Genomic DNA, 22,689 nt, shown 5'->3' on the forward strand with positions numbered 1-22,689 from the left:
AATACCAGGAATCAGGGAGGGACACCTAGGCTTCGAAGAATGCTATAGCTATGTCACAGGGTGTGCTCAGTCCTTCAAGTCAGACCTTAACCCACAAAATGGCAGCACTCCCCAGCCCTCTGCCCTTCCTCTGTCCTCACCCAGCTTCCCCCTCATCCCCCAGCATTCAAGGACTCCTTCTAATGAAACACTTTCTCCTGGCTGTCTTAAAGCCTGGTGGCGACTCCTTGATTATGAGGGACTTGAAGACTCCACCCAATGAGAACTGTGTCCAGTCAGAGACCGAGTCCCTCCTGGAAAAGGAGAGGATGCCAAGCCTGGAGGCCATCCCCACTGCACATCACTCGTCCCCGAAACAAGAGCCTCCCTTCATGAGGCCACCAGGGTCATACGCGGCCTGGGGTTTGGCTCGGTTGCGCGCCAGGGGCAGCTTCCACAGCCTCCGCAGGGTCTCCTCCTTGGACAACTTTGAGGCCACGAGGTCTGAGTTCCAGAGAAAATGCAGGGAGAGGAGGGCAAACTCAGGTAGGGGAAAAACACACGCAGTTATATCATTACCAAGGGGGAGGATGAAGCAGAACTTCTTCCAGCAGATGAGTCCTCCTCTGGACTGCTGTGACGTTTCCTGGGGGAGTTTCTCACCCTACCTTGTCTTCTCCTAGAGAAGCAGAGAAGGGGGCCACCTTCAAAAGGGTAAACTAACTTCAGTGTGTTTTCATGTTCTGGAAAGTCCAAATGTTTCTGTCTCTCAGCCTGTAGATGATAGATTTGTTTGTGTCTCTGTGCATGAATGTCTGGATAAACTTATCTTGCTTGCCCTGTAAATCCAGGAGATATTAAACAGATTCTTTCCTGATCACCTGCCCGCCTCAGGAAAAAGTGTGTGGGAGTCCATTTGTATTGGTGAATATGATGAATGTAGTAGAAATAATCCCTGTGCATTATAGATGGGTCAGAGATGGAACAATTTAATCTGAGAGCACCATCAACACTGCTTGTCAGTGAAAAATGCAGATGATCCCAGCTTGAGAAGAAACAAAAAGGTCCATAGACACCAGAGCAGTCACGCAGGAAGTCCAAGAAATGTGGGCAGAAAATAATGCAGTGAGCCTGAATTCAGAAAAGAATTGCATCCAGGAGATGAGAAGTTAGTGTATTTTCCTAAGGAATTGAAAAGCAGAGCTGAGACAAACTGAGGACAACATTCTCAACAGATTTTCAAAGGCTCAATGCACACTGCTGTAACTGGGTTTCTTAAAGAGCTCAGACAATTAAATAAGGGCAGATTGCAGAATGGTTTAATTCTCAACATCTTCTATTTTGGTACTTCTTGCTAGGGCTTCAGAAGAACTTGACACCCAGTGAGGCCACTGTGCATTGAGGACATTTGAAAATCTGGCCACTTAGGATGGGATTTTGCTATGTGCTCATCACAAGCCAAACTCTGCTTCTACTCACCTCCATGAAAGTAGTGTTAGGTCAATAAATCTCACCCTTATTTTGATGTTTTGACCTTCTGGCTCCTCCAAGTGAGAGCGGACAGTCAATTAGATGGGAGCTGCAGTGCTCATTCTCTTGTGGCCTGAAGATGCAGAGGCATCATGTTTTGGAGTGGGGAAGGAATAGTTCTTCTCTATGAGGGTCTGGAGTGAATGCATCTGCAATTCTGCATTCATTTCCAGGTACCTCATCCTTGTGAGATAATGTTGATACACAGGTGTGAGATTTGAAAGCAACACTGATCATCTGGATCACTTGATCATCCAATCCAGACCCTGGAGGATTAGTTTAGGAGATGGAAAGAGTTTGTGCTGCTTGGCTCACTCAGAATGGGGCCCGGATCAGGAGACACAAATATTCAGAGTGTGTAAGCCCCAAGGGAGCCAGGACACTTCTGAAAGAGGGATAAATAAGTCTCACTGGGGAGAATAGGGAATGAAGGGAAGACTAATGTTAATTGGCTACATCTGAAAAGTTGGGAGTCTTCTAAGACAGATTTCCTGCCAGTGAGGTCTACTAGGCATGGCAGAGACTAGGAGCCTTAGTGCTAGAAACATTTCAGCTAGACTGAGGAAAAAATTAGACAATGCCACAAACAGAACAAGCCTGCCTTTGCCTACAGGAGACAGATTAGCTGGGATAAATGAGGCCTTTGTAGGCAGATCATCCAACTCCAGGCTTGCTGCCTCTGACGTACAAGACAAAGCTCCACCCTCTTCTGCTAGTGAGAAGCAGGATGAACAGTTGGTCCAGCCCAGGCAGCAGTAACCCATAAAGCCCAACAACCATTTGGATGTTTTGCCTGAGACCTACAAAGCCAAGCAGGACCTGCCTCTGATTTCAAGTTGGAAAGTGTGTCCATGCCACTTCTGCTGAGCTCTTGGAAGTGCCCCCAGAAGTTCCCTGGTCCTCCCACTTGTCACTGCTGCTCCCCCTTGCTCTTGAGCTCCATGTCACCAGCACACTTGGGAATGGTGGTAGTGGGTGCCCTTAGAAAGGCATCATTGCCTCATATCTGTTTGGCACAGGTAGCCCAGGAGCAGGCAGGTGGGGCCATGCCTCTCCAAGGGGCTCTCCATAGCAGTACAGAAGTGAGGTAGACATGCCCTTAGACACAATTTGTTTCATCCATATTCTGTATCCAGTACTAGATGCTAGTGCTGGCCATAATGACCTGCCCTAGCACCTGGTGAGTAGCTCTTGCCATTCAGGTTGTTTCACCACAGCCCTCAGAGACAGGCAGGGAGTCAAGCCCCTCCACCTTGTAGTGTCTGGCTTGAGATACCTGAAAGAGCCTTTATTTTTAAACATGGATCCTCTTTCTGACAATCAGATTCTTTCCGGAGCTCAGCCTGGGCTCCAAAGAGCACCTGCCTGTTTGGAGGACCTTGGCATACAGATACACAGCATGGCCCCATAGCAGAGCTGTCTCCCCAGGCAGAGGGGTGGCACCTTCTCTCAGGAAGCTTGTCCTGTGCTCTCTTATCCACAGACCCTTGGGCAATGAATGGTTCCTTGCTGTTTATGACGTCCTCCTGATAGTTCCTCTCCTTCTTCCTGGGTTTCAGAGGCCTCCCATGTCAAGCCCAGCCCCCAGAACTTCACCTCAGACTCTGACCTCATGAAGTACCGCACCATCAGCCAGATCCCCCAGTTCACCCTCAACTTTGTGGAGTTCAACCTGGAGAAGCATCGCTCGGGCTCCACCACGGAGATTGAAATCATCGCACCCCACAAGGTGACAGAGCGCACCCAGAACGTCACCGAGAAAGTCACGCAGGTAGGTGTAGGGTGGGAAAGTGGGGAGAGGACTCTCTACAGAACTTGGGCTGCGCCCCGTCTCCCCCCGGGGTTGGGAGGATGGTTGGGCTAATCCATGAAGCAGACTGGGGATGGGAGAAAGGGAATTGCTGGTTGCACTAATTGGCAGAGCTGATCAGAAATCATCTCATGTAGGAGTGTGATTTGTTCCCTGGAGTGGGAATGCTGGTCTTTCTTAGCTTTTCATTTGTTTCCAGAAGGAATTGGGTTAAAAAAAATTATATATATATATATATCATTTTTGGGGAGAACTGAAAATGTTTGGAAAATTCTTGTTCAGAAATTGGATTCAATGAAAGGTGTTTTGCGCATATCACGCTGTTTCCCTCTGAGGGTCACATAGTCTTATGGAAACTAATTCTGGCATCTCACATCCTCATTTTCCTCTTTGCCAAACCTCAGCTGGGGTGAAACAACAGTGTCACTGAGGCTGTGTCTGATTTGCACCAAATGCAGATCTGTGTCTCTTTGATTACTCATGACATCACAGCCCTTTCCATGAACCAAAGCCTTTCCGTCACTGCAGTGAGAAGTTGTAGCTTTTCTAAGGTGAAAAGGCTCTTTCATTTGCTAGCAGGAATCCAAAATGAATGGGGAAGTGTGTGTGTGTGTCTGTATTATATGTGCTTCATAGATGTTCCTATGAATTATCTTGGATTGATTGATTTTTGCGAGCTGTCAGATGTGCCAAGACTCAGAGGGCATTTATACATGTGCTCTAGGAGTGTGCGGGGGGATGTTTTCATTAGAGTGGCTTTGAGAACCGTGCTAATTAAAGGGCCTGGAGTGTCTCATGTATCAGCATCCCAACACTGAAAAATGGTGGTAGGGACGCTTTAACTAAAGCTCATTGGATGATTAATTACGATTGATTAATTAATTACAGCGTGTTGCAGCAGACTTGATTAATTAAGTCTGCTGCAACGTGCTGTAATTACAGTGCATCACAGCAGTCTTGCTGCTCGTGTATAGGTGCCCAGGGTGTTTTTCTGCCAGTCTCCAAGGGGAGCAGGAAACATGCCACCCTTTTTGCATGACTTCTTGTCCTTGCAGTGGCAGGATATAGACAGTGCCCTTGTTCCCCTGCTTTACTTTTGGCAAGTTAAAGGGTGATTTTGATGTTTTGTGCATGATGCTTGGTAGTTTTTTGTGAGGGTGGTGCCTGAAGTATATAAGTACAGGTTAGAAAAACACTTAACTAGGTTGGCTGCAGAGCTGATCCTGTCTTGAACCAGCGGTTGGACTAGGTAACCTCCTAAGGGCCCTTCCAGCTCTGCTTTTCTAAGTTTCCATAACTGTTCACTAATGCCAGTATAAAAGACACCCTCATCCCCAGCCAACCATGGAGGCCAAGTTTGTGTATACAGTACTATGGGGGCCTCCCCTCTGGGCTTTGTGAGCCAGAGGCAATCCATGACAGCAAAGCTGCTGAGTATTCCTGCAGATGCCACCAGGTGGCAGTGTCCCCTCACTAAGTGGGATGCCAGAAGGATTTCCATTTTCTGGTCTCCTTGGGTGGGAAAGATGGGGTGACTGGGAGCTAGCAGGGTAAGAGCTAGGCATCTGTTCCTGGGGCGCCTGTCAGGCAGGAGCCCAGCTATGTTCCAGAGAGCAGAAATAAATACACTAAACTGAGAGACCACATCCCAAGCATGCATGGGGTTCAGCACCCATCTACAAGGGCTCTTGCTCCAGGGCACAGGCATAGATTGATTGGCAGAGACAACCCCTTGCCCTGTGCTCCTCTGGACCCGACCCTCCTTCAGGCTTCCATGGAGTGCAGAAGATGAGAACTGCAGGGCTGGGTGTTGAAGAGGTACCAGGAAGAAGCAGAGAGGGGGCTGGAGCTATCTGGCCCACAAAGGGCAGAACAGTTCTGGAGGTTTTTCCTAGGGCACCCTGGTCTGCTGCCCAGGGCAGGAAGCACACAGGAAACCTCACCCTGGGTGGGAGGTGGTAGTCAGGCCCTTAGATCATTGGTGTAGATGCACAGGAATGGAAGGGGATCCCTGCAGCCTCTTCTCACCCTCTGGCTTACTCATGCTGAACAGGACAGGACTGTGGCCTGGGTCTGGTCTCAAGAAGGTCTATGGCAGGGGTGGGCAAAATGCAGCCCACCAATCCGACCTGCGAGGCCCCTAAAAAATTTAGAAAATTAATATTTATTTGCCCCTGGCTGCCTGTCATGCAGCCCTCGGCTTGCCAAAACTCAGTAAGTGGCCCTCTGCCCAAAATAATTGCCCACCCCTGATCTATGAGGTTCATGCTCCTGTAAGATGGTGGGCAGGTTTTGTGTCATACAGGGTCCCTGGGCTGGGGACACAGTAGATATTGAGCATTTGCTTGCAGGAGATCCCAGATTCTTCTCCTTGCTCATTTCTAGGTAAGAGACAGAGTGGGACCTGGCATGGCCCAAGACAGGCCAAAGCATCCTGTCTCACCTTGCACTGGGGCTGGTGGAAAACTTGAGCTAGATCTTTGGGGACTGTGAGGGAAGGATCGTCAGAGCCCTAGCCTGGAACATAAGGGAAAGGGGATCAGGGCAAAAGAACAGGAAGTGGAACCTTCCCAAATCCCAACACAACTCTCACCTGGTTCTGAAACGTCAGGCAGGGACTTCTGCTTTGGGATCCTCCAGCAGGGGGCATGTCACTATGATGTGGGGTAGCAGCTCCACTGTGCTTCCCTGAGGACAGGAGAGGGGATGGTAGATTTTGTTATTGCATCTCAAAGCTGGCAGCCCTTCACACCTCATGACAGCCATTCCCACTCTAGATCAGAGCCACAGGCAGGAGACACAGCTAGTAGGAAGAAAATTCAATCTAAATCCCAGTCCTGCTCAAATCAATAACCAAGCCCCACTTTGCCCTGAATACAGGAAATGCTATGCTGTCCTATAAGGGGGCCCATCTTTGGGAGGCAAAAATCCATCAGCTGACTGATCCTAGTGTCTGAAGGGGAAGCTTCAGTGCTGTGCTACAGAGCCATGCAATAATGTGTGCTGGAGGTGACCACCCAAGCAGAGCTCAGCAGTGTCTGGCCTCAAGTAATGGGGCTCTTGATTGTACCCCCATAATATTCGTCTTTCCCATTCCAGGCTCTGAGTGGCCCTTCTGCCCATCAGCTCCCTTACCCTGCTTGCCCCCTGATTGACACTGCAGGTATTTTTCTTCTGGTTTTAGAGCTAAGGAAACTGAGGCACAGAGAGGACTGAGGGAGGTGTCCTTCACAGATCAAGCAACAGAGCCCAGATCTAAAGACAGTACAGTTAAGGCATATCCAAGGAAACCTTCTGGATCCTGTGTACCTGTGGAACTCCCTGCTGCAGGGCTAAGGTTAACAGCCCAGCTGTACCCAAGTAGGGACTAATCACAGATTGGAATAGCCATTTCAGTGACACTAGTAGGCAGGGTGTGAGGTATGCCACGGCTGTTGATTCCCAGTCTTCAGGCCCCCTTCCTCTCCAAGAGATACAGGCTGCTGTGGGACAAATGCAGGATCAGAAGCTGGCATGGAAGAGTAAAAGTTTTAAAAGCTTTCCCTGACAAAACTGTGTTTGTAATTGAGCTGAGGAACAAGTGTGTGAGAAATGCTGGGGCAAACTGGGACAGGGGAGAGTGAAAGCAGGGGTAGCTCCGGGGCAGGGGAGGGGGCATGGGAATAACTGTGACTCATGGCTGTGTCCCAGCAGGCTGCTGTTTATTGTCGACAGTGGTCCTGGCATCTCAAAAGAGCGTTTCACCCACGGGCCTTGCCATGCTTTGCATTCTTTGCCCCAAGTTCCTAGAGGCAGGGACCAGCCCTTCTGAAAGGCACCTACTGTATCACCAGTGCTCACCCATGCAGATAGATCCTAATAAAGTCAGTCAGCAGTATTACAGACAGGGACACTGGCAAAGAATGGGCCAGGGCCTTTCCTAAAGTTATTCCAGGAGCTGCTGACTAAACTGGGATTTGGACTCATAGGGCATTTATACACGTACCTTTTTCATAGATTTTAGGGTCGGAAGGGACCTATTAGATCATCAAGTCTGACCTCCTGCCCTGGGCAAGAAAGCGTGCTGGGGTCAGATAACCCCAGCCAGGCATTTGTCCAATCTCTTCTTAAATATCTCCAAGGAAGGGGACAGCACCACCTCCCTTAGAATTCCATATTTTAGCAACCTTCACTGTAAAGAATTTTTTCCTGATGTCCAATCTAAATTTGCTCTCCTTCAGTTTGTGGCCATTGTTTCTAGTTACCCCGATGGGCGCCCTAGGAAACATTGTATCCCCTATTTCTTACTGTCCCCCCAGTGAGTTTGTAGACAGCCACAAGATCACCTCTCAGCCTTCTCTTGCGGAGGCTGAAAAGATTCAGGTCCCTCAATCGGTCCTCGTAGGGTTTTTTCTGTAGGCCTTTAACCTGAACCCTTTCCAGGTTATCTACAACCCTCCTGAAGTGTGGCACCCAAAACTGGACGCAGTGCTCCAGCTGCGGCCTGACCAGTGCTGCTTAGAGGGGAAGTATCATCTCCCTGGACCTGTTTGTGATGCACCTACTTATGCAAGAAAAAGTGCGGTTAGCTTTACTTATTACTTCATCACACTGGTGACTCATGTTCATTTTGGAGTCGACTACGACTCCAAGATACCTTTCCGCAGTTGTGCTACTTAGAGTGGTACCTCCCAGGCTATAGGAATGTTGATGATTCTTCCTCCCTAGGTGCAACACATGTCACTTATCTTTGTTAAACTGCATCCTATTCTTCCCCAGCCTGTCCATATCCACCTGGATTCGCTCCCTGCCCTCAAGTTTGTTTACCTCCCCCCCATGGTTTGGTGTCATCTGCAAACTTGGACAGGGTGCTTTCTACTCATCCCTCATCCAAGTCACTAGTTAAGATATTGAACAGTACCGGGCCCAAGACAGAGTGTTGGGGGACTCCACTGCCCACATTTCTGCAGGTAGAAACCGACCCATCTACCAGCACTCTCTGAGTGCGTCCCATAAGCCAATTTTCTACCCACCAGACTGTGTAATAATCTACATTGCAACTGTTTAGTTTATTTATAAGAATTGGGTGCAACACTGTCCCGCTACACACAAGAGATCTTTTGCTTTGGAGCAGACTTGATTAATCAAGTCTGCTCCACATGTGAGCTGACACGCACTACGTTGCACCACATGCAATTGTGTAAGTGACAAAATGCATGTCAGCACGCAGAAAATAGCAGTGGTGAGCTTTTGAATTAAAGCACCTCCAAGGTGCAGCACAGTGTCAGGTGTTCGCACATGTTAAAAAGCCTGTGAGTCCTGGCTCCCAGTCCCATGCTCAGACTGCTAGGATGGCAGACCTGATACTGGGCCTCTGTTTTACCCAGTAAATCCCATTTCTCCCAGAGGCAGGAACAGGACGCAGAAGTACTGGCTTCCAGCCACTGGATGTAACCACTGGGCCCCATTCCACCTCCAAGCATTGGGTAAAGCATGCTGGAGTCCTGGGTCCCAGTCTGGTGTTCAGTCTTTAAGGCCTCAGCTACATTGGCAGCAGGATCTGCTGCCAACTGGGAAAAGAGGCTCCTATAGCTCCCTCCATTGCACCTCTGGGAATGGTACAGGGATTGTGCTCTCCCTTCCTTCACCCCCCGCCTATTCTTCCTGGATGCCACGTGCACTCAAGCTGCAGGGCTTGACACGCTGGGTGGGGGCAACCAGCCATGATACAGGGGCTGGCTGCTAGGCGACAGGGTTGACGCTTGATCAGCACCATTTGCCTGTCGATAGGAGGTCATTAGCTGGCTGGGAGGGATGGAATTGAAGCTGACAGGCCATTGCTGCAGGCAGATGGAGTGTATGGAGTCTGTGCCCTCCTCGCTGTACCAAGCCTAGAGCTGTGGAGCTTGTCAATTCCCCCTTGCCTAAATCTCCAGGACAGCTGGGAGGTGACTGGATCCTCTCACTCTGGACCTCCCCTCACCCCCTTCTTGTGCTATGTTTAAGTCCTATCCCCCTTTCCTTCCCAAAGAACCCTGGATTCCAGACCTCTGGTCTAACCATTGAATTCCATTCCCACCTCAGAAGCAAGAAAAAGACCCTGACTTACATTTCTGATTGTCACCACTAGGCCTGTCCAGGAGCTGGGCAAAACCCTCCCTAAAAGAATCCTGATCTCCCAGCCCAGTGGAGAACCATGGTGCTGAGGCCTGGCCATACTCATGCCATTTGTGACCATGTCTGCCTTTGGGGGCAGTCCCCACTGGGCCTGTTGCTGATGCAGACCCCAGGTGCAAAGTGTAGATCCTCTCCTCTGTTGATGCCCCTTCCTGAGTGCTCACGGGAACCCCATGCTGGCCAGGAAGCCAAACATCTGTTCCTCCTGCTCTTCCCACCCATGCTGTACTGTAGGGCCAAATGCTGCTGAATTGCTTTGATGTAAGGGCTTGCGGACAGGATCCTTTCTGCACAGCACAAGCAGGCAGGGGTCTAAGCACCCCCTTGCTCTGCAGCCAGGAGACGCACCCCTGGCAGAGCCCTCACTCCTCACTTACAGCTGCTAAATAATTCACAGGCAAGGCAAAGAGGGCCGTGAAATCCAGTTATTACTCTCTATAAATAATGACTCACCAGCAAGGAAAACCTGACACAGAGCTCTCTGGATTGTGTGAAGGGGGGGCGGGGGCCGGCCCGGGGGACCAGCAAGGAAAACCTGACACAGAGCTCTCTGGATTGTGGGGAGGGGGCTCGGTGCCAGCCTGGAGAGCCAGGACCTCACCTCACCCCCACCCTGCCAGCATCAGTCACTGCTGGCTTTGCCCATAAGTGCAATGAGTAAATTGGCTTCACCCTGAGGTCGCTCCTAATGTGCCTTCTGTCTGGAGTTATTGTGAGGAGTGGGAAGCATCTGTGCCAGGGTTTATCTGCAATAAGTGGAGAGAAGGATGGGGTATGCTGAGGGGATTGGAGAATGGAGCACAGAGTCTTTGACTCCAGAGCAGCAAGCTCAGTTCCATACCAAGCCACACTTATCCTGGAAGAAGAGTGTGCACATAGCCAGAGCTATCCCTATATAAACAGACCTGTTCTTTGTGGTTTGGACCTCCCTAGGTAGAAAAGACCCTAATTCCCTCTCCTCTGAGCTGGATGTTGTTGTCAGATGGCAGTCAGGTGGCTGGTATGAAATGCACTACTGAGCCTAAATGGAGGGCTAGGAATTATCCCACAGCTGGCACTGTTGAGTGACCCAGTGGCTGAACCAAACTGCCAGCATGAAAGCACTGGAAACCAGCAAGATGGGGTACAGAGGGGGTGGATAGTGGGCCCAGGGTAGAGTGTTTCAGTGCCTGAGGTCAAAGGAGATGGAATTTGAGGGAGGGTTTTGGGGATAGGTGAACACAGGAAGGTGCAGGACAACATTGCAGAGGTGGTAATGGGCAGTTTCAGCTGCAGAAGGTGGAAGCCCATGGGCAGTGGAGTATGGGCCCTGTTCTGCTGTGCACAGTGTGGACTCCTACCCCACAGAGCTCACAGCCATAAGAGACCTCAGCAGACATGGCCTGTGTCTAGGGTGGCCTTCATAAAGGACATTCTGGTTTTCTGCTACTCTGGTCTCTGTCTTCTATTGATATGAAACCCGATGCCTTTATGTCCTCTATTTTTCCCTTCAAGAGAAAAATAGAGGGCATAAAGGCATCTGGTTTCGTATCAGTAGAGAACAGATAGCAACTGGACGGGCCTCTATGATGGCCACCCTACCTGTGTCCCAGGCCATGTCTGTGATTGGCTTGTAGACTTAAATCCCCTGCTCCACCACCTTGGGATGGCACCATCCCCTGGATCCCTGCCTCTCCGCTTTGCTGTCAGAACTGAAATGGCAGCATCTCCTGCAAAGGAGGCTTAGCAGGAAGCTGCATGAGCTGAGAACAAAGCTTGTCCAATTCCTGCCTGCAGCCGACATGGTGGGGTTAATCCCCCGCTCTGGCCTTACATTTTGGACCATCAGGGACTTTAGGTTCACCCTGCCCAGGTGCAAGTGGCTGCCGGGTGTAAGGCAGAGAAGAATCATGGCTTAGGGCTGTGCTGGTATTGTGCTTTGTCTTCTCAGATATCTCACTTTGCTACCGCAGGAGAGCGCTCTTGGCACCTTGTGGGAATGCAGACTGGGGTGGCAACACTCTTACTTGTACATTATTCAGTGCAGTTCAGGGCAGCTGTGAGCCCTTTAGCTCCAGCTGTGCTGGGCAGCATCTCCACCCGTTCTCTTCTCTGTAGGGCACAGAACAATCATGCCCCATTACTGCCGTGTGACCCTTTCAGCAGCTTTGAACACAGGTAGATGGGAGCCTGCTCGTGATGGGCACAGGAGGCACCAGAGCAGTGCTACCCTGGAGCAAGGTGGCTGAAGGCAGCCACCCAACATATGCATGGGGCAGTGGAAATATTTCTCTTCTAGAGGTGTAGTTCCAGGCTGGTAAGTGCCTCCAGGAGGCTGAATCTGTGCTGTCTAGCAGGCTATGTGGCATACACTGGCCCCTGGTAGCAGGGTGGAGATAATTGAGGGTCTTGTGTGATCATAGGGGATTGATATCAGAGCTGCAAGGTCTGAGCTGGAGAATTCAGATCCTCTCCTCCCCACCCCCACCCTCCATCCCCTCCCTTGCCTGTGTCTCACTCCCTCGCTCACACACATGCTCACACACACACACACACATACACACAGCCTTATTTCAAACACAGCCAGAATGAGTCTGAAACTGAAGCTGAAGCCGGTAAGTGCTGAGCGGGAAGGGTGGGTCTTGCTTGCGCCGTTTGGATTGGGGGAGTTGCTAAATGAGGACCCTATTGTTGCTATGAAGTGAGGGGAAGACAGGACCCAAGGGGAAATTCAGGGGGTGGGGAATAATCAGAATCCAGAAAGAGCCTTGATGCAGCAGTCGGACGGGACTGCCTTTCCTTTACCAACCAGAACTGCTATTCCCTCAAGGGGGGACTTCCTCCTGCCCTGGCCTGTTCCCTTGGAAAGCAAAACTTTCTCTGTGGGGGTTAGCTGCTGCCCCCCACTTCCAATGATGCCCAACCACCCTCCCTCCTTCCCATCCCTGGACTTCTAAGCTGTGGATGGTCTGGCTGTGCCTTTCGGTGATACCTGCACAGACTTCTGAACCAAGCTGCGCCATGGGGTCCCAGCCTAACAGACCAAGGTCACACAGCCCTCAGCAGCTCCTCCACCCACCACTCTATGCCAGGTGCCCAGGGCCAGTCAGTTACTGGCTCTGGGGAGGATGAGGTGTGTCTGCCAAGATCATCAGGTCATGACTGAAGGCATAAAGGGAGAAGGTACCATCATTTCTTCTCTTTTCCTCTATAAAGCACTGTCTAGGATGCAGCAGCTGGACACCCCTGGGGGCAGCTCCAGGGAGTGAACTGTGCAGAGAGAACAACGTCCCTATCTGGTGTGACTCTGGAGTGCTCCTTCTCTGGGTTAGAGGAGTCACTCCGGTTATACAAGTCTCTCCAGTAGTTTTGAATGCTAAGGCCATAGATGTTACAGAAGCCCAGCCAAGTGACAGCAAGGGCATATGGGTTGACCAGATAAGCAGCTCGACCTTTTAATCAGTGTACTCCCCTCAGGTGGTGACTTGACTGACTCCAGGAGCTGATGAGGGTGTGCGGGCACAGGGGTAGGTGGAATTCGGTCCCAGGCTCCAGGCCATAATTCTGAACACCATGTGCTCCTGTCTCAAATTTTCGTCTCACTCCCCAAGTGTCCCCAAGGCAGCGTGAAACCACTGAACCTTCAGACAGGACCAGCCAAGAAGGACACAAATTTAATTAACAGATAGCCCCTGTTTTCCCTCCTGTTGCTCCCTCAGTTGATTTTTCAACTGTTTTGGCCCCAGAACCAAAGGGGCAGTGCTTGGGAAGGAACTGTATGCCCAGGGACAGGGATCCAAGATGGAGCAGAGGTGAGGAACTGAGTGCAGGGGTAGGGCAGGAGCACTCTGAACATCCCCGCCCCCTCCTCTTTCCCCCTCAGTGTCCTTCAGGATCAGGCCTCCTGGGGATCCATCCTCTGTTCTGTGCTTGTGGCATGGGGGTTCAATACCTGATCCAAAGCTTCTCACCATTAATAGGCATTGTTGTCTTGACTGCAAAAGGTTTGGGATCTAATTCTGGTATTGCTGAAGAGCCACTTTGTCCTACTCCCTCCCCTGTTGCATTTCTTGTGGCTCCCCTTCACTCTCTTTGCTTGGAGGAGACTGGTTCCCTGCCCCAGCAAGTGCTGCTTCCCCTCATCCCTTTATGGATATTGGATTTCAATCACTTTTTCCTCCTCCCTCCCTCTCCCTCACCAGCCACGGATTTGGCCTCCTCTGGTTGGGATTGGTGGTTTCCTCCCAACCCGGGGCTGGTTATTGATTGTTTTTATTAATCTGCACCATGCTCCTGAATGCCCTTTGCAAGCTCATGGCTCATGTGTATGTGTGTGTGATGCTATCTTGCTGCCTCTGAATATGAGTATGTGCATGTGTGTGATGCCATCTCACTGCTTGTGTACACACATGTGTGCATATGCTGTGCCATCTCACTACCTGTGTCTGTGTAAGCATATGCACATCTGTGATATCATCTTGCTGACTGTGAGTGGGTATGTATACATGTGTGTGTTTGTCTCTCACTGTCAGCGCTGCTGCTAGTCAGTATGGGGCACAGGACCTGTATTGTGGGATTCTAAATCTCATTATGTCTCAGGGTAAGATATGAACAAGTAGGAACTCTGATAACACTGGTGCACTGTTCAAAGGGCTGGGTGACAGTAGCCAGAGATGGGGGGTGGGCTTTGTCTAGGGGAGATGGTTGCAGACGGTGAAGGGCTGGCTAGCAGTGGGGCAGCTGGTTTGCAGAGCCAGAGGTGCTGGCCAGGACAAGCTGACTGTGAGGCTGGGGTTGTGGGGGCATTGTGGCTGCAACTACCAGTAATCTCAAGGCTTGGGGGTTTGATGTGAGCCCACAGAGCAGAAAGAGGAGGAGATGGAGGATAGTTATCTGGAGGGATGCTCACGGACAGAGGTAGTGGGGGAGACAACATGGATGGAGAGCACTCAGTGAGATGGAGGGAGTCCATCAGCCCCACTGGGAGCTCCCCTGGAGCCAGCTCAGGAATGTGCAGGTAGCCCTAAAACCTGAACAGAGCTGGTATTGCTTGGTGCCTGCTGCTCTCCAAAGACCCTGTTTCCACCTCCTTGCTCTTTGTGTTGTCATTTCTCCAGTACAGAGTATGGCACACACCTGTCCTCATCTTGTAGCGTGTGATGCCCACTCTGCACTGGTGGAAACAAAGGCAGTTGAGAGGCAGGTCCAGCAGGGACACTTTTTCACTTCTTGCTTATGCCAGCATAAATCAGGAATAACCCCACTGACCCCAATTGCATAATGTTGGGGGAAGTCCAAGAGGATCAGACCCTACTGTCTGTCTTAGTGGTTTCTGCAGTGGCCATCACCCTACCATTGTGGCTGGAGGCTTGGAGGGATACAACTATGAAAGCTAGCAAAAAGACCTGCCTGGTCCCTCTACTAGAGCTGTGGTAGTGTAAATCTCCTTACTTCAGTGGGTGTTTAGGGAGAGGATAATTGAAATGGCAGGTTCTCTCTCTGTGCTGTCAAAGGCTTGGGAGACTGTTACCTTGCCCCAGGTCAGCCAGCAGAGTAATAGACCCAACATCCCTACTCTGGCACTGCAGGGATCATGTTAAATGTAGAACCAGGTCACAGGGGGCTCAACCAAAACGGTAACCACATTCATGCTCAGCATGGTGGATGAATGGGGAAGGCAGTATAGCAATGCAGAGCCCTGGCTGTGCTGCTCTGTCCTGCAAGGCTCTGAGCACAATCAAGGGCCATGCTGTTGCCTTGGCTCTTCTCCAGGGAGCTTGGAGTAATGGTGATGGGTGGTATGCTCCAGGGATAACCTCTCCATCATCTCTGCCCACCCACTGCCACTCTAGGGTGCCCCCTGCTGCCGCTCTTGAGATCTCTGTCTCTGGCACAAGTGAGAGCAGGACAGGAGGCATCCATGGCGTGACTTCCCTACCATATTTCCAAGTTTGGTGTGTGCAAGTGGGAGCAGAGGGCCTGGCTTGCTTGAGAGTGACCCTTCTCAGCTATGCCATGGATGCAGTATAGATACACGCCACAACACAGCAACGGTCTGGCTCCTACCTTCAGAGCCCAGGAGCTCTGGAATTGCTGATTGACTCAGCAAGACATCCCTCTCCCAACCCCAAAACTGGTGTACAGAAGTCAAGCTCCCTTCAGATTTGGAAAAGCCTCCGATCATCCGCAGTGTTTAATGCCAATATGGTCCTTTCTCCGTTGAGGTCTGTAGTTGAGTCTGTGCCTTCACATGACCTCTGCCCCCAGTATCCATAGCAGATAAACCCCTAGGGAAAGGGGGCAGGATGTTGTAGCTCCTGATTCCAAATCCTGTGGTTGAAGTTTCCCCATAGAACCCTCTCCCCAAACATACCCAGCACTTCCACCACCCTGGTAGGAACCTGTCATCACCATGACCTCACCACCTCCATCCCATCATACATTGCCTTGCTGTAACCATTTCATCCCCATTATTGCCAGGGGCTGAAATCTGGAGGTGGTGACAGTCACACCAGGCCCCTGCCTAGGTGATCATCTGCCTGCAGCCAGATATCCCAGGTGAAAGCATCCAAGGAAGATGCCATCATGGCCAGCTGAGTTAGTGCCACCCAGAGCTGAGCCCCCATGGCCTCCCCCTTGCATTCATGGCTGATAGGCTGGGCCAACTCACTAATCTTTCTCTTCAGCAGATGTCAGAGTCTGGTTAGAAGCATGAGGGGGCTGAGGGAGGGGCAAGGTCAGGTTTGGGACATGTGGGATTATGGAGGGACTTTTTGAGCTCAGGATGGGTGGATTCAGTCACACTGTCTTGTGCATGCCAAGCTGGGTAGCACACAGACATGCAGACATGGAGAAGATACTAACATGGGCACTGCCCCACTGGAAGAGACCAGTGGTCTACCCAGCCTTGTCTCTCGTCTGCCACCCTGGGTGATGGCAAAACATTCAGTAGAATGTGTAACCTCTCCTCAGCTTGCAGCAAAGCATATTTATATTACATCTCAGCAAAACTATATAACAGTCTGAGCAGCAGGATAATAGAATAAAATGCCCAGGGAAGTTGTAGAATCTCCTTTCCTGGAGGGTCTCAAGAAGAGGTTGGGTGGATGTATGCCTGGGATGGTTTAGGAAGGGTGCACCTTGGATCTGTGCAGGGACTTGGATTAGGTGATTCTTCAGGTTCCTTCCAACCTTGAGATTTTATGATGCTTTTAACTGGTCAATGCCAGGCCATAGGGGAAGAGGAGAAATTTGTTCCTGACCACCTTCTAGCCAGTGCCTTGAAGCCTCAGATTTGCTGCTCTTCCTTTTTGCTCTAGCTAGTGGCAAACAGCTGGATTGTGCCCATGGCTAATATGCTGGGATAATCCCTGTGTTCTGAATGTGGCTGCATCAGTGAAGCAATATCAGACCAGGTAAGGTTGGAGAAAGCATTCCCTCCTGAATCTCACCCTAAAAGGTCTCACCAATACTGGACTCTCTGCAGTTTTACTGTGCTCCACCCTGCAGTTATAGGTGCTAAATACAGACAGTCAAAAAGCCCAAGGCTGAATCGATTTAGTCTTTGCAGTTTAGTCTAAACTGCAGAGACTAAACTGAGAAACAACTGGACAGACATTCACTTTTGATTCAGGAAATGCAGCCACATAACTGCGGTGGCTCAGGCCAGAAGCCAGGAGGTGCTAGAGCATGACTCTGTGGCACATAGCCAGCATGGGCTGTGTGTTCATTTCCTCTTCATGCTACCCCCGAGGTCTATGGTATTTGCAGTCCACAATCACAACAGCTGGACTCTGCAGGGTTGTTCAGGGTTGTTCATAACTTCCTCTTCCTGCTTCTAGGTGCCTCTGGGATTTGCAGTCCACAGTCACAACCAGCAGTACATTTTTAGTAGGGCAAGGCAGCTCTTTACTCAGGGGAAGGGAAGTTTGACTCCCCTCCCTAGCCCCAGACCCCAGCCTGGGTTTACTGCAGAGGGAGTCCCTGCCTCCCTATTGCTCCAGCCCTTCTCTGCTGGAGCAGACAGCCCAGGGCTGGAAAGCTTGCTGGGGGACTGTGATTTAACTTGAACCAGGAAGGGGTCTGGGACAAAAGTTCCATAAACCAGTTTGACCCAGATCAGTTAAGTCTGATACTGCATTCAACCAGGTTTATTTTAAATTAGTTTCAGCCATTTTGAAATTGATTTATGTGCACTTTATGTGCACTGAACTTCTGTTCTGTTACAGATTTAAACCAGTTTCTAATGACTTAAACTGGTTTATGTGTAACTTCTGCCCCTAGCCAGGGGGTATCAAACTTGGTTCTTCTTTCCCCAGCAGACACCTGCCATGCAGTCTGCAAGGAATCACCACGGGCTGTCAACAGTATAGAAACACAGTGGAACATTGCTAAAAGCAGGAGTTGGTATTATGTTGTTCATGGACTGTTACTGAAGGGACAGTCTTTCCTGTCCGTAGACCTAACAGAGCTGGAAAAGGGTGAATAGGAGAGGGGAGCTGTTGACATCTATGGATAGATAATGTGCTCCCCAGTCTGCCCTTCAGTCAGCCAACTGGGGTCTTTCCAAACCATGACTTGGTCTTTCCAAGCCAAAACCTGGGTTCTTTCCAAGCCATGACTTGAACACAAATTCAATTAAAGAGACCTGAAGGCAGTCAAAAGCACTGTCAGCTCAGCTCTCCTACCGCTGCACATGAGTCATTGACCTGGCTATGTTAGCACCTTAAAAATAAAGTGAAAGCCAAGGAAGGGGACCTAAAATTAGGGTATGTCTGAGTCAGAGCATGCTCAGGGCCTGTAAGAGCTCACCTGAGAGTTTGGCCTCTTTTCCTGGTGCCTCCCCCGCCATTGCAGGGCTGTGCTTGTCCATTTCTGCCAAAGAACTGAGGTCCCAGCTCCTGGCTCTGCCTCCTATTCCCATTGTGTGCCTGCTCCAAGGGAAGCTTGCAGCTCCCCCAATGACATAGTGGCTTCTGATGGTGAAACTCACACCTTGCAGACTCATTCTTTTGAGCCCACGTCTTAGAAGGAAAAAATCAGTGATCAGCCCTAATCCCTGCCTCCTTCAAGAGCTGCTTTTATCACAGCAGGGTCACTCTCCACCAGCAGAGCTTGTGAAGCAAATCTGATGTGAAAAAACCTGAAGGAGTGCAAATGCTGGGAAGTAATCTGGATGTGGACTGTACCTTAGAGGGCTGAGGTGGAGCGTACTACTCAAGATGTACCCGGCCTTTCTCTCTGATTTCTGAGGGCAAGTGATCTAGGGGGAGACAGTTCCTAAAGATCCAAAGGCAGAATCAGATGCCCTCTGGCTTGGTTTTGGATGAAATTTTGGATTCAACTAAGCTGATTCCAGAAACCCCCTGAACCCCACTCCCAAATGATACTTGCTTTTTGTGATGCTGCACAGGCAGCAATGGGTAGACCCAGCATTTTGCAGATCTGTATGGCTTAGCCTCAGTGACTAACCAGAGGCCTCTGTGCAGGGGGATGGCAGCAACAAGGGCTAGAGAAACAGTGCCATTCTTTGCTAGACAACTATGCCCTGCATCATTGCCCTTTGCCCAAGTGTGCGCTGTTCAATCGAGGGGAAAGGCAGGAATCAGCCCCTCTGCTGGAAAGCAGCGTGCAGACAGGGACTGGGCTGGCAGAGGGGATTCTACACTCATACAGTCAGGCTAGCAGGGCATATAGGAAAGGGATGGCCCAGGTCATGGGTCCAGATGACCAAAGCTCAGGTTTGGCATGGTTCTGCTGTGATCAAGGCATATAGTTTCATTGATGTGGTGGTTCTCAATTTTTTTTGGACTCAAGGCACCTTTCACTGGACTCAAGGCACCCCTCCATAACTTTTGGGAATTGAGTGGCACCCAATTTCAAAACTAATTTATTTATTAGTTTGACTTCCTTACACAGGGGCTGGGTAGTAGGGGTGGAGGACCAGCTTGGCCCTATCTTATCTACTTAGCTTATCTGCTTGTCTTCTCAAACTTCACTTTATCTTTTTCACATCTGCCCTGGCACCCTGTTTGAGAATCACTGCCTTAATGAACCAAAAAATGGCTTAACACATTAAGGTGTGCCTGAGATGCTGCAGTAACAGGATGCAAGTCTGTCACAACAGCTGCTACAGGGAAACAAAAGAGAGAAGTCTGCATAGTGGAATTGCCACCATGCAAGCCAGGGTGGTCTCCAGCCCAGAGACCCCAGTTAAAGGAGTATGATGGCTGAGAGATACGCCATTCTAATTTGGTCTGTCCTAGTCAATAAAGGTGTTCACACTGTCCTCATCAAGATAGCATTTGAGTACTTTCCCTTCCTGCCCCTATCATGTAGCTTCAGCCTGTGCCATTGTCAGAGCCACAGAGCATTTTCTGTGATCATTTCTTACCCATCATTCTTAACTTGGCCCCGGCTCTTCACTTTTCCTTTTCTGGGCACTGATGCTCTTTGCTCTCCACAATCCAACAGGAGATGGCCATGTCTGGCTTCCTGGGACCACAGGCAAAGGTCTTCCCAGAAGGCTTCCCCCTTCCACAGTGAACTAATCAACTTCCTTCTCTCCCTAGGAGATACGGTTCTCATGGGCCATGTTTGTGTTTCACATGCAGATTCTCTGCCCTGCTCTCTCTCCCTTGCCATAGCCACTTTGTGCCTCTTTGCCATCATTATCCTCTGCCTTTTAGCTATTCAGCTCATTCCTGATGGTCTCTGCATTGCAGATTGGGCTATGATCCCTCCAGCATGAATCGCTGCATGCCCAAGGCAAGCTCCATGGACAATCCCCAGGTCTGAGCAGACCCATGCAGCCATACAGAGGTCACTGGGTCTCTCTTCCTGCCTAGCACAGCAGCACGGCTGGGGACCAACACCCTACACTTCAGTAAGGCCCTTGATGGTATTTGTAACCATTACTGAGAGATCACTTTAATGGCATCACTTGGCTACTGTGCACTGCACACAGACACCTCCTGTGACCCTTCTTCTATTTTCAGTTTAATGCCACTGCTTTTGAAGGGCTTGTGATGACAGCGAATCTTATGATTTCCCTCCAGTACCCAGGATCTCGGGGGTGGGGGGATAGCATGGGTCTAACGTAGCCCATGGCATTGGTGCATTTAGAACACTATTACTTTCCTCAGTATTTTAGAGCTGCCCATCACTGTTGCTTTGACGGACATGCAGCCTTAGAATAGTCAATTTCCAGTGTACATAGAGCTGCTCCAGTTCCTCACTCCTGATGTCCCAGTGCACCACAGGTAATTGGCATTGTGTTTACACTTACCCTGCCCTAGACTTCCTTCGATTCCTGCCATAATTGAGCATGTGAGTCCATCCTTCCCTGCATTTTCAGCTGAACACCCACATCTGCTGGAAAGGCCCATGATGAAACACTTTCCCTTCTTTTTCTCATAACTAGCATCTCTGATCTGCTGCCACATGCTTCACACAGAGAAACCACTGAGATTGAAGCTCCCTCATATTTTTACATTCTTCTCAACAACTTTGTCTGGCTTGTGGTGATTGAGCTGTTCTCCATGCTGTCATCCAGGCTTTTCAGAGACCCCCAGTCCACAACGCCACCAACCTCACCACACCAGACTTTATATTCCTTGTCCTCCTTCTCAGGATTACCACTATTTATTTGTGTGGGGATAGCACTGGGGAGATCCCGGCATGGCTTGCGACCTCATGTCATCCATGAGGTATGTCATACAAAAAGGCACGTATACGTGGATTTTTTGCCCTGCTGCCACAGACAGGTGAGTCAGCTCTGTTCTCAGTTTCTCAGACCAATTTATTCTTCACCACTGAGAGAGGTGACTTTGGCTTTGACTTCTCCCCAGCGCAGTTAGCTGCCTTCTCTCCCCTCAGTACTCCCTCCTAATTTTCTTAACCCTCTTTCTGGATCCACCTTCATTAGCTGGTCATCATCACTTCCAGCTGGCCCCTGGCCTCCCAACCAGGCAGACTATGATCCACTGACTGCCTGCAGCTGAGTTCCAAACTCTGGAGGGGCTGAGCATCTCCTTCCAGTTCCCTCCAAAAACTTTCCTTTCTCTGAATTGGACAAGTAACAGCAGGTACAGAGGTTCATTTTCCTCATCTTCAACAGGCTTTATCTCTTTATTTTTAACCATTTCCAAAACTCACCACTTGATTTGCCTTCATAACCCTTCCTTGGTTCTTTTCTTCCCCAGGTCAGTTGTGCTCAAAGACTGACTTATTACTGAGAATCATTTTTCTTGACCTATTTGTTACATGCTCTTTGCCCTGGTCCCTGCTTACACCATCTCCAATTTCTTTCCATCACCACCGGCCCTGAGTGACACTGCAGCCCAGATCCACATGGCATCAGGTCAGCCCAGGACCAGCGCCCTGCAGTGCAGTCCTCTTGGCTTGGCTGTTAACATACAAAAGGGCTCTAGACCTTTCTCAGTGTCCTTCATCGACACAGCCCCATCAGCCCAGCCAGCATCACTGCATCCCGCGTCAGCAGTGAGTTCATCCCCAGAGGCAAGGCACATTTGCTCGAGAACCAGCAGGATCTGAAGAGCAGAGGGGGCTGTGGAGTCTCCACCCTTCCTGGTCTAATGGATCCTGGTCTCGCTACCCCCCAGAAGCTGGGCAGGCCAACATGAGGGCAAGACACTGAGTTGAGACCCTATAATGCCCTCATTGTCATTACAGTTCCTGAGTGTCTACTTCTCCTCTCCCTTTTTTCTCTTCCCGTGTCAACTCCCTCCATCCTTCCCTCTCCCCTCTCTGCTTCTCCTCTGTGGGGTGCCAGCTCCCTAAGGTGTGAGTCAGAGCTGACCTGGCCCACCACCATGGCGGGGTGGGTCTGATGTTCAGCCCCAGGACTTCCCCCCCTCCCCCACCATATTGTGAGGATATGAGCAGGGCTGGTTGTCAGGTACTTTAAAGCAGAAAGAATTGGGACCTTGTCTGTCTGGCTGGGATCACATCTATTCACTGACGAATCTGTGCATCTAGGACCCTATCAGTCCTCCATTCATGTATCCAGGATTCATCTACTCATTGACCTGGGACCATTTATAGTAATTTCTTTGATGCCCCCATTTGTCATCCACCCATCTAGCTGGACCCCTTAGCTATCCATCTCCATAAGCATTTATCCTGTATCCATTCCCCAGGGTACCGGCATGCCTGTGGATATGACCTGAGCAGCATCTCTTCTACCAAACATACAGACTTGTCTCGGGAGCATG

The 22,689-nt window shown here is 50.2% G+C and overlaps 1 protein-coding gene across 6 annotated transcripts in view; it reads left to right on the forward strand.

The window, feature by feature from the left end:
• The window catches only part of KCNH6 (potassium voltage-gated channel subfamily H member 6), a 139,218-nt gene that overhangs the window by 87,213 nt on the left and 29,316 nt on the right, over positions 1–22,689 (forward strand). For 5 of the 6 annotated variants that reach the window (XM_025196870.1, XM_025196872.1, XM_025196874.1 and 2 more), the window contains 2 exons: positions 213–525; positions 3,069–3,280. In XM_025196870.1, the coding sequence (XP_025052655.1) occupies positions 213–525; positions 3,069–3,280 (525 nt within the window). The remainder of the gene's footprint in view (positions 1–212; positions 526–3,068; positions 3,281–22,689) is intronic. The other variant, XM_014516986.2, reaches the window with a different exon arrangement.

This window comes from Alligator sinensis, unplaced genomic scaffold (assembly GCF_000455745.1).
Source record: "Alligator sinensis unplaced genomic scaffold, ASM45574v1 scaffold444_1, whole genome shotgun sequence".
Taxonomy (NCBI): domain Eukaryota; kingdom Metazoa; phylum Chordata; order Crocodylia; family Alligatoridae; genus Alligator; species Alligator sinensis.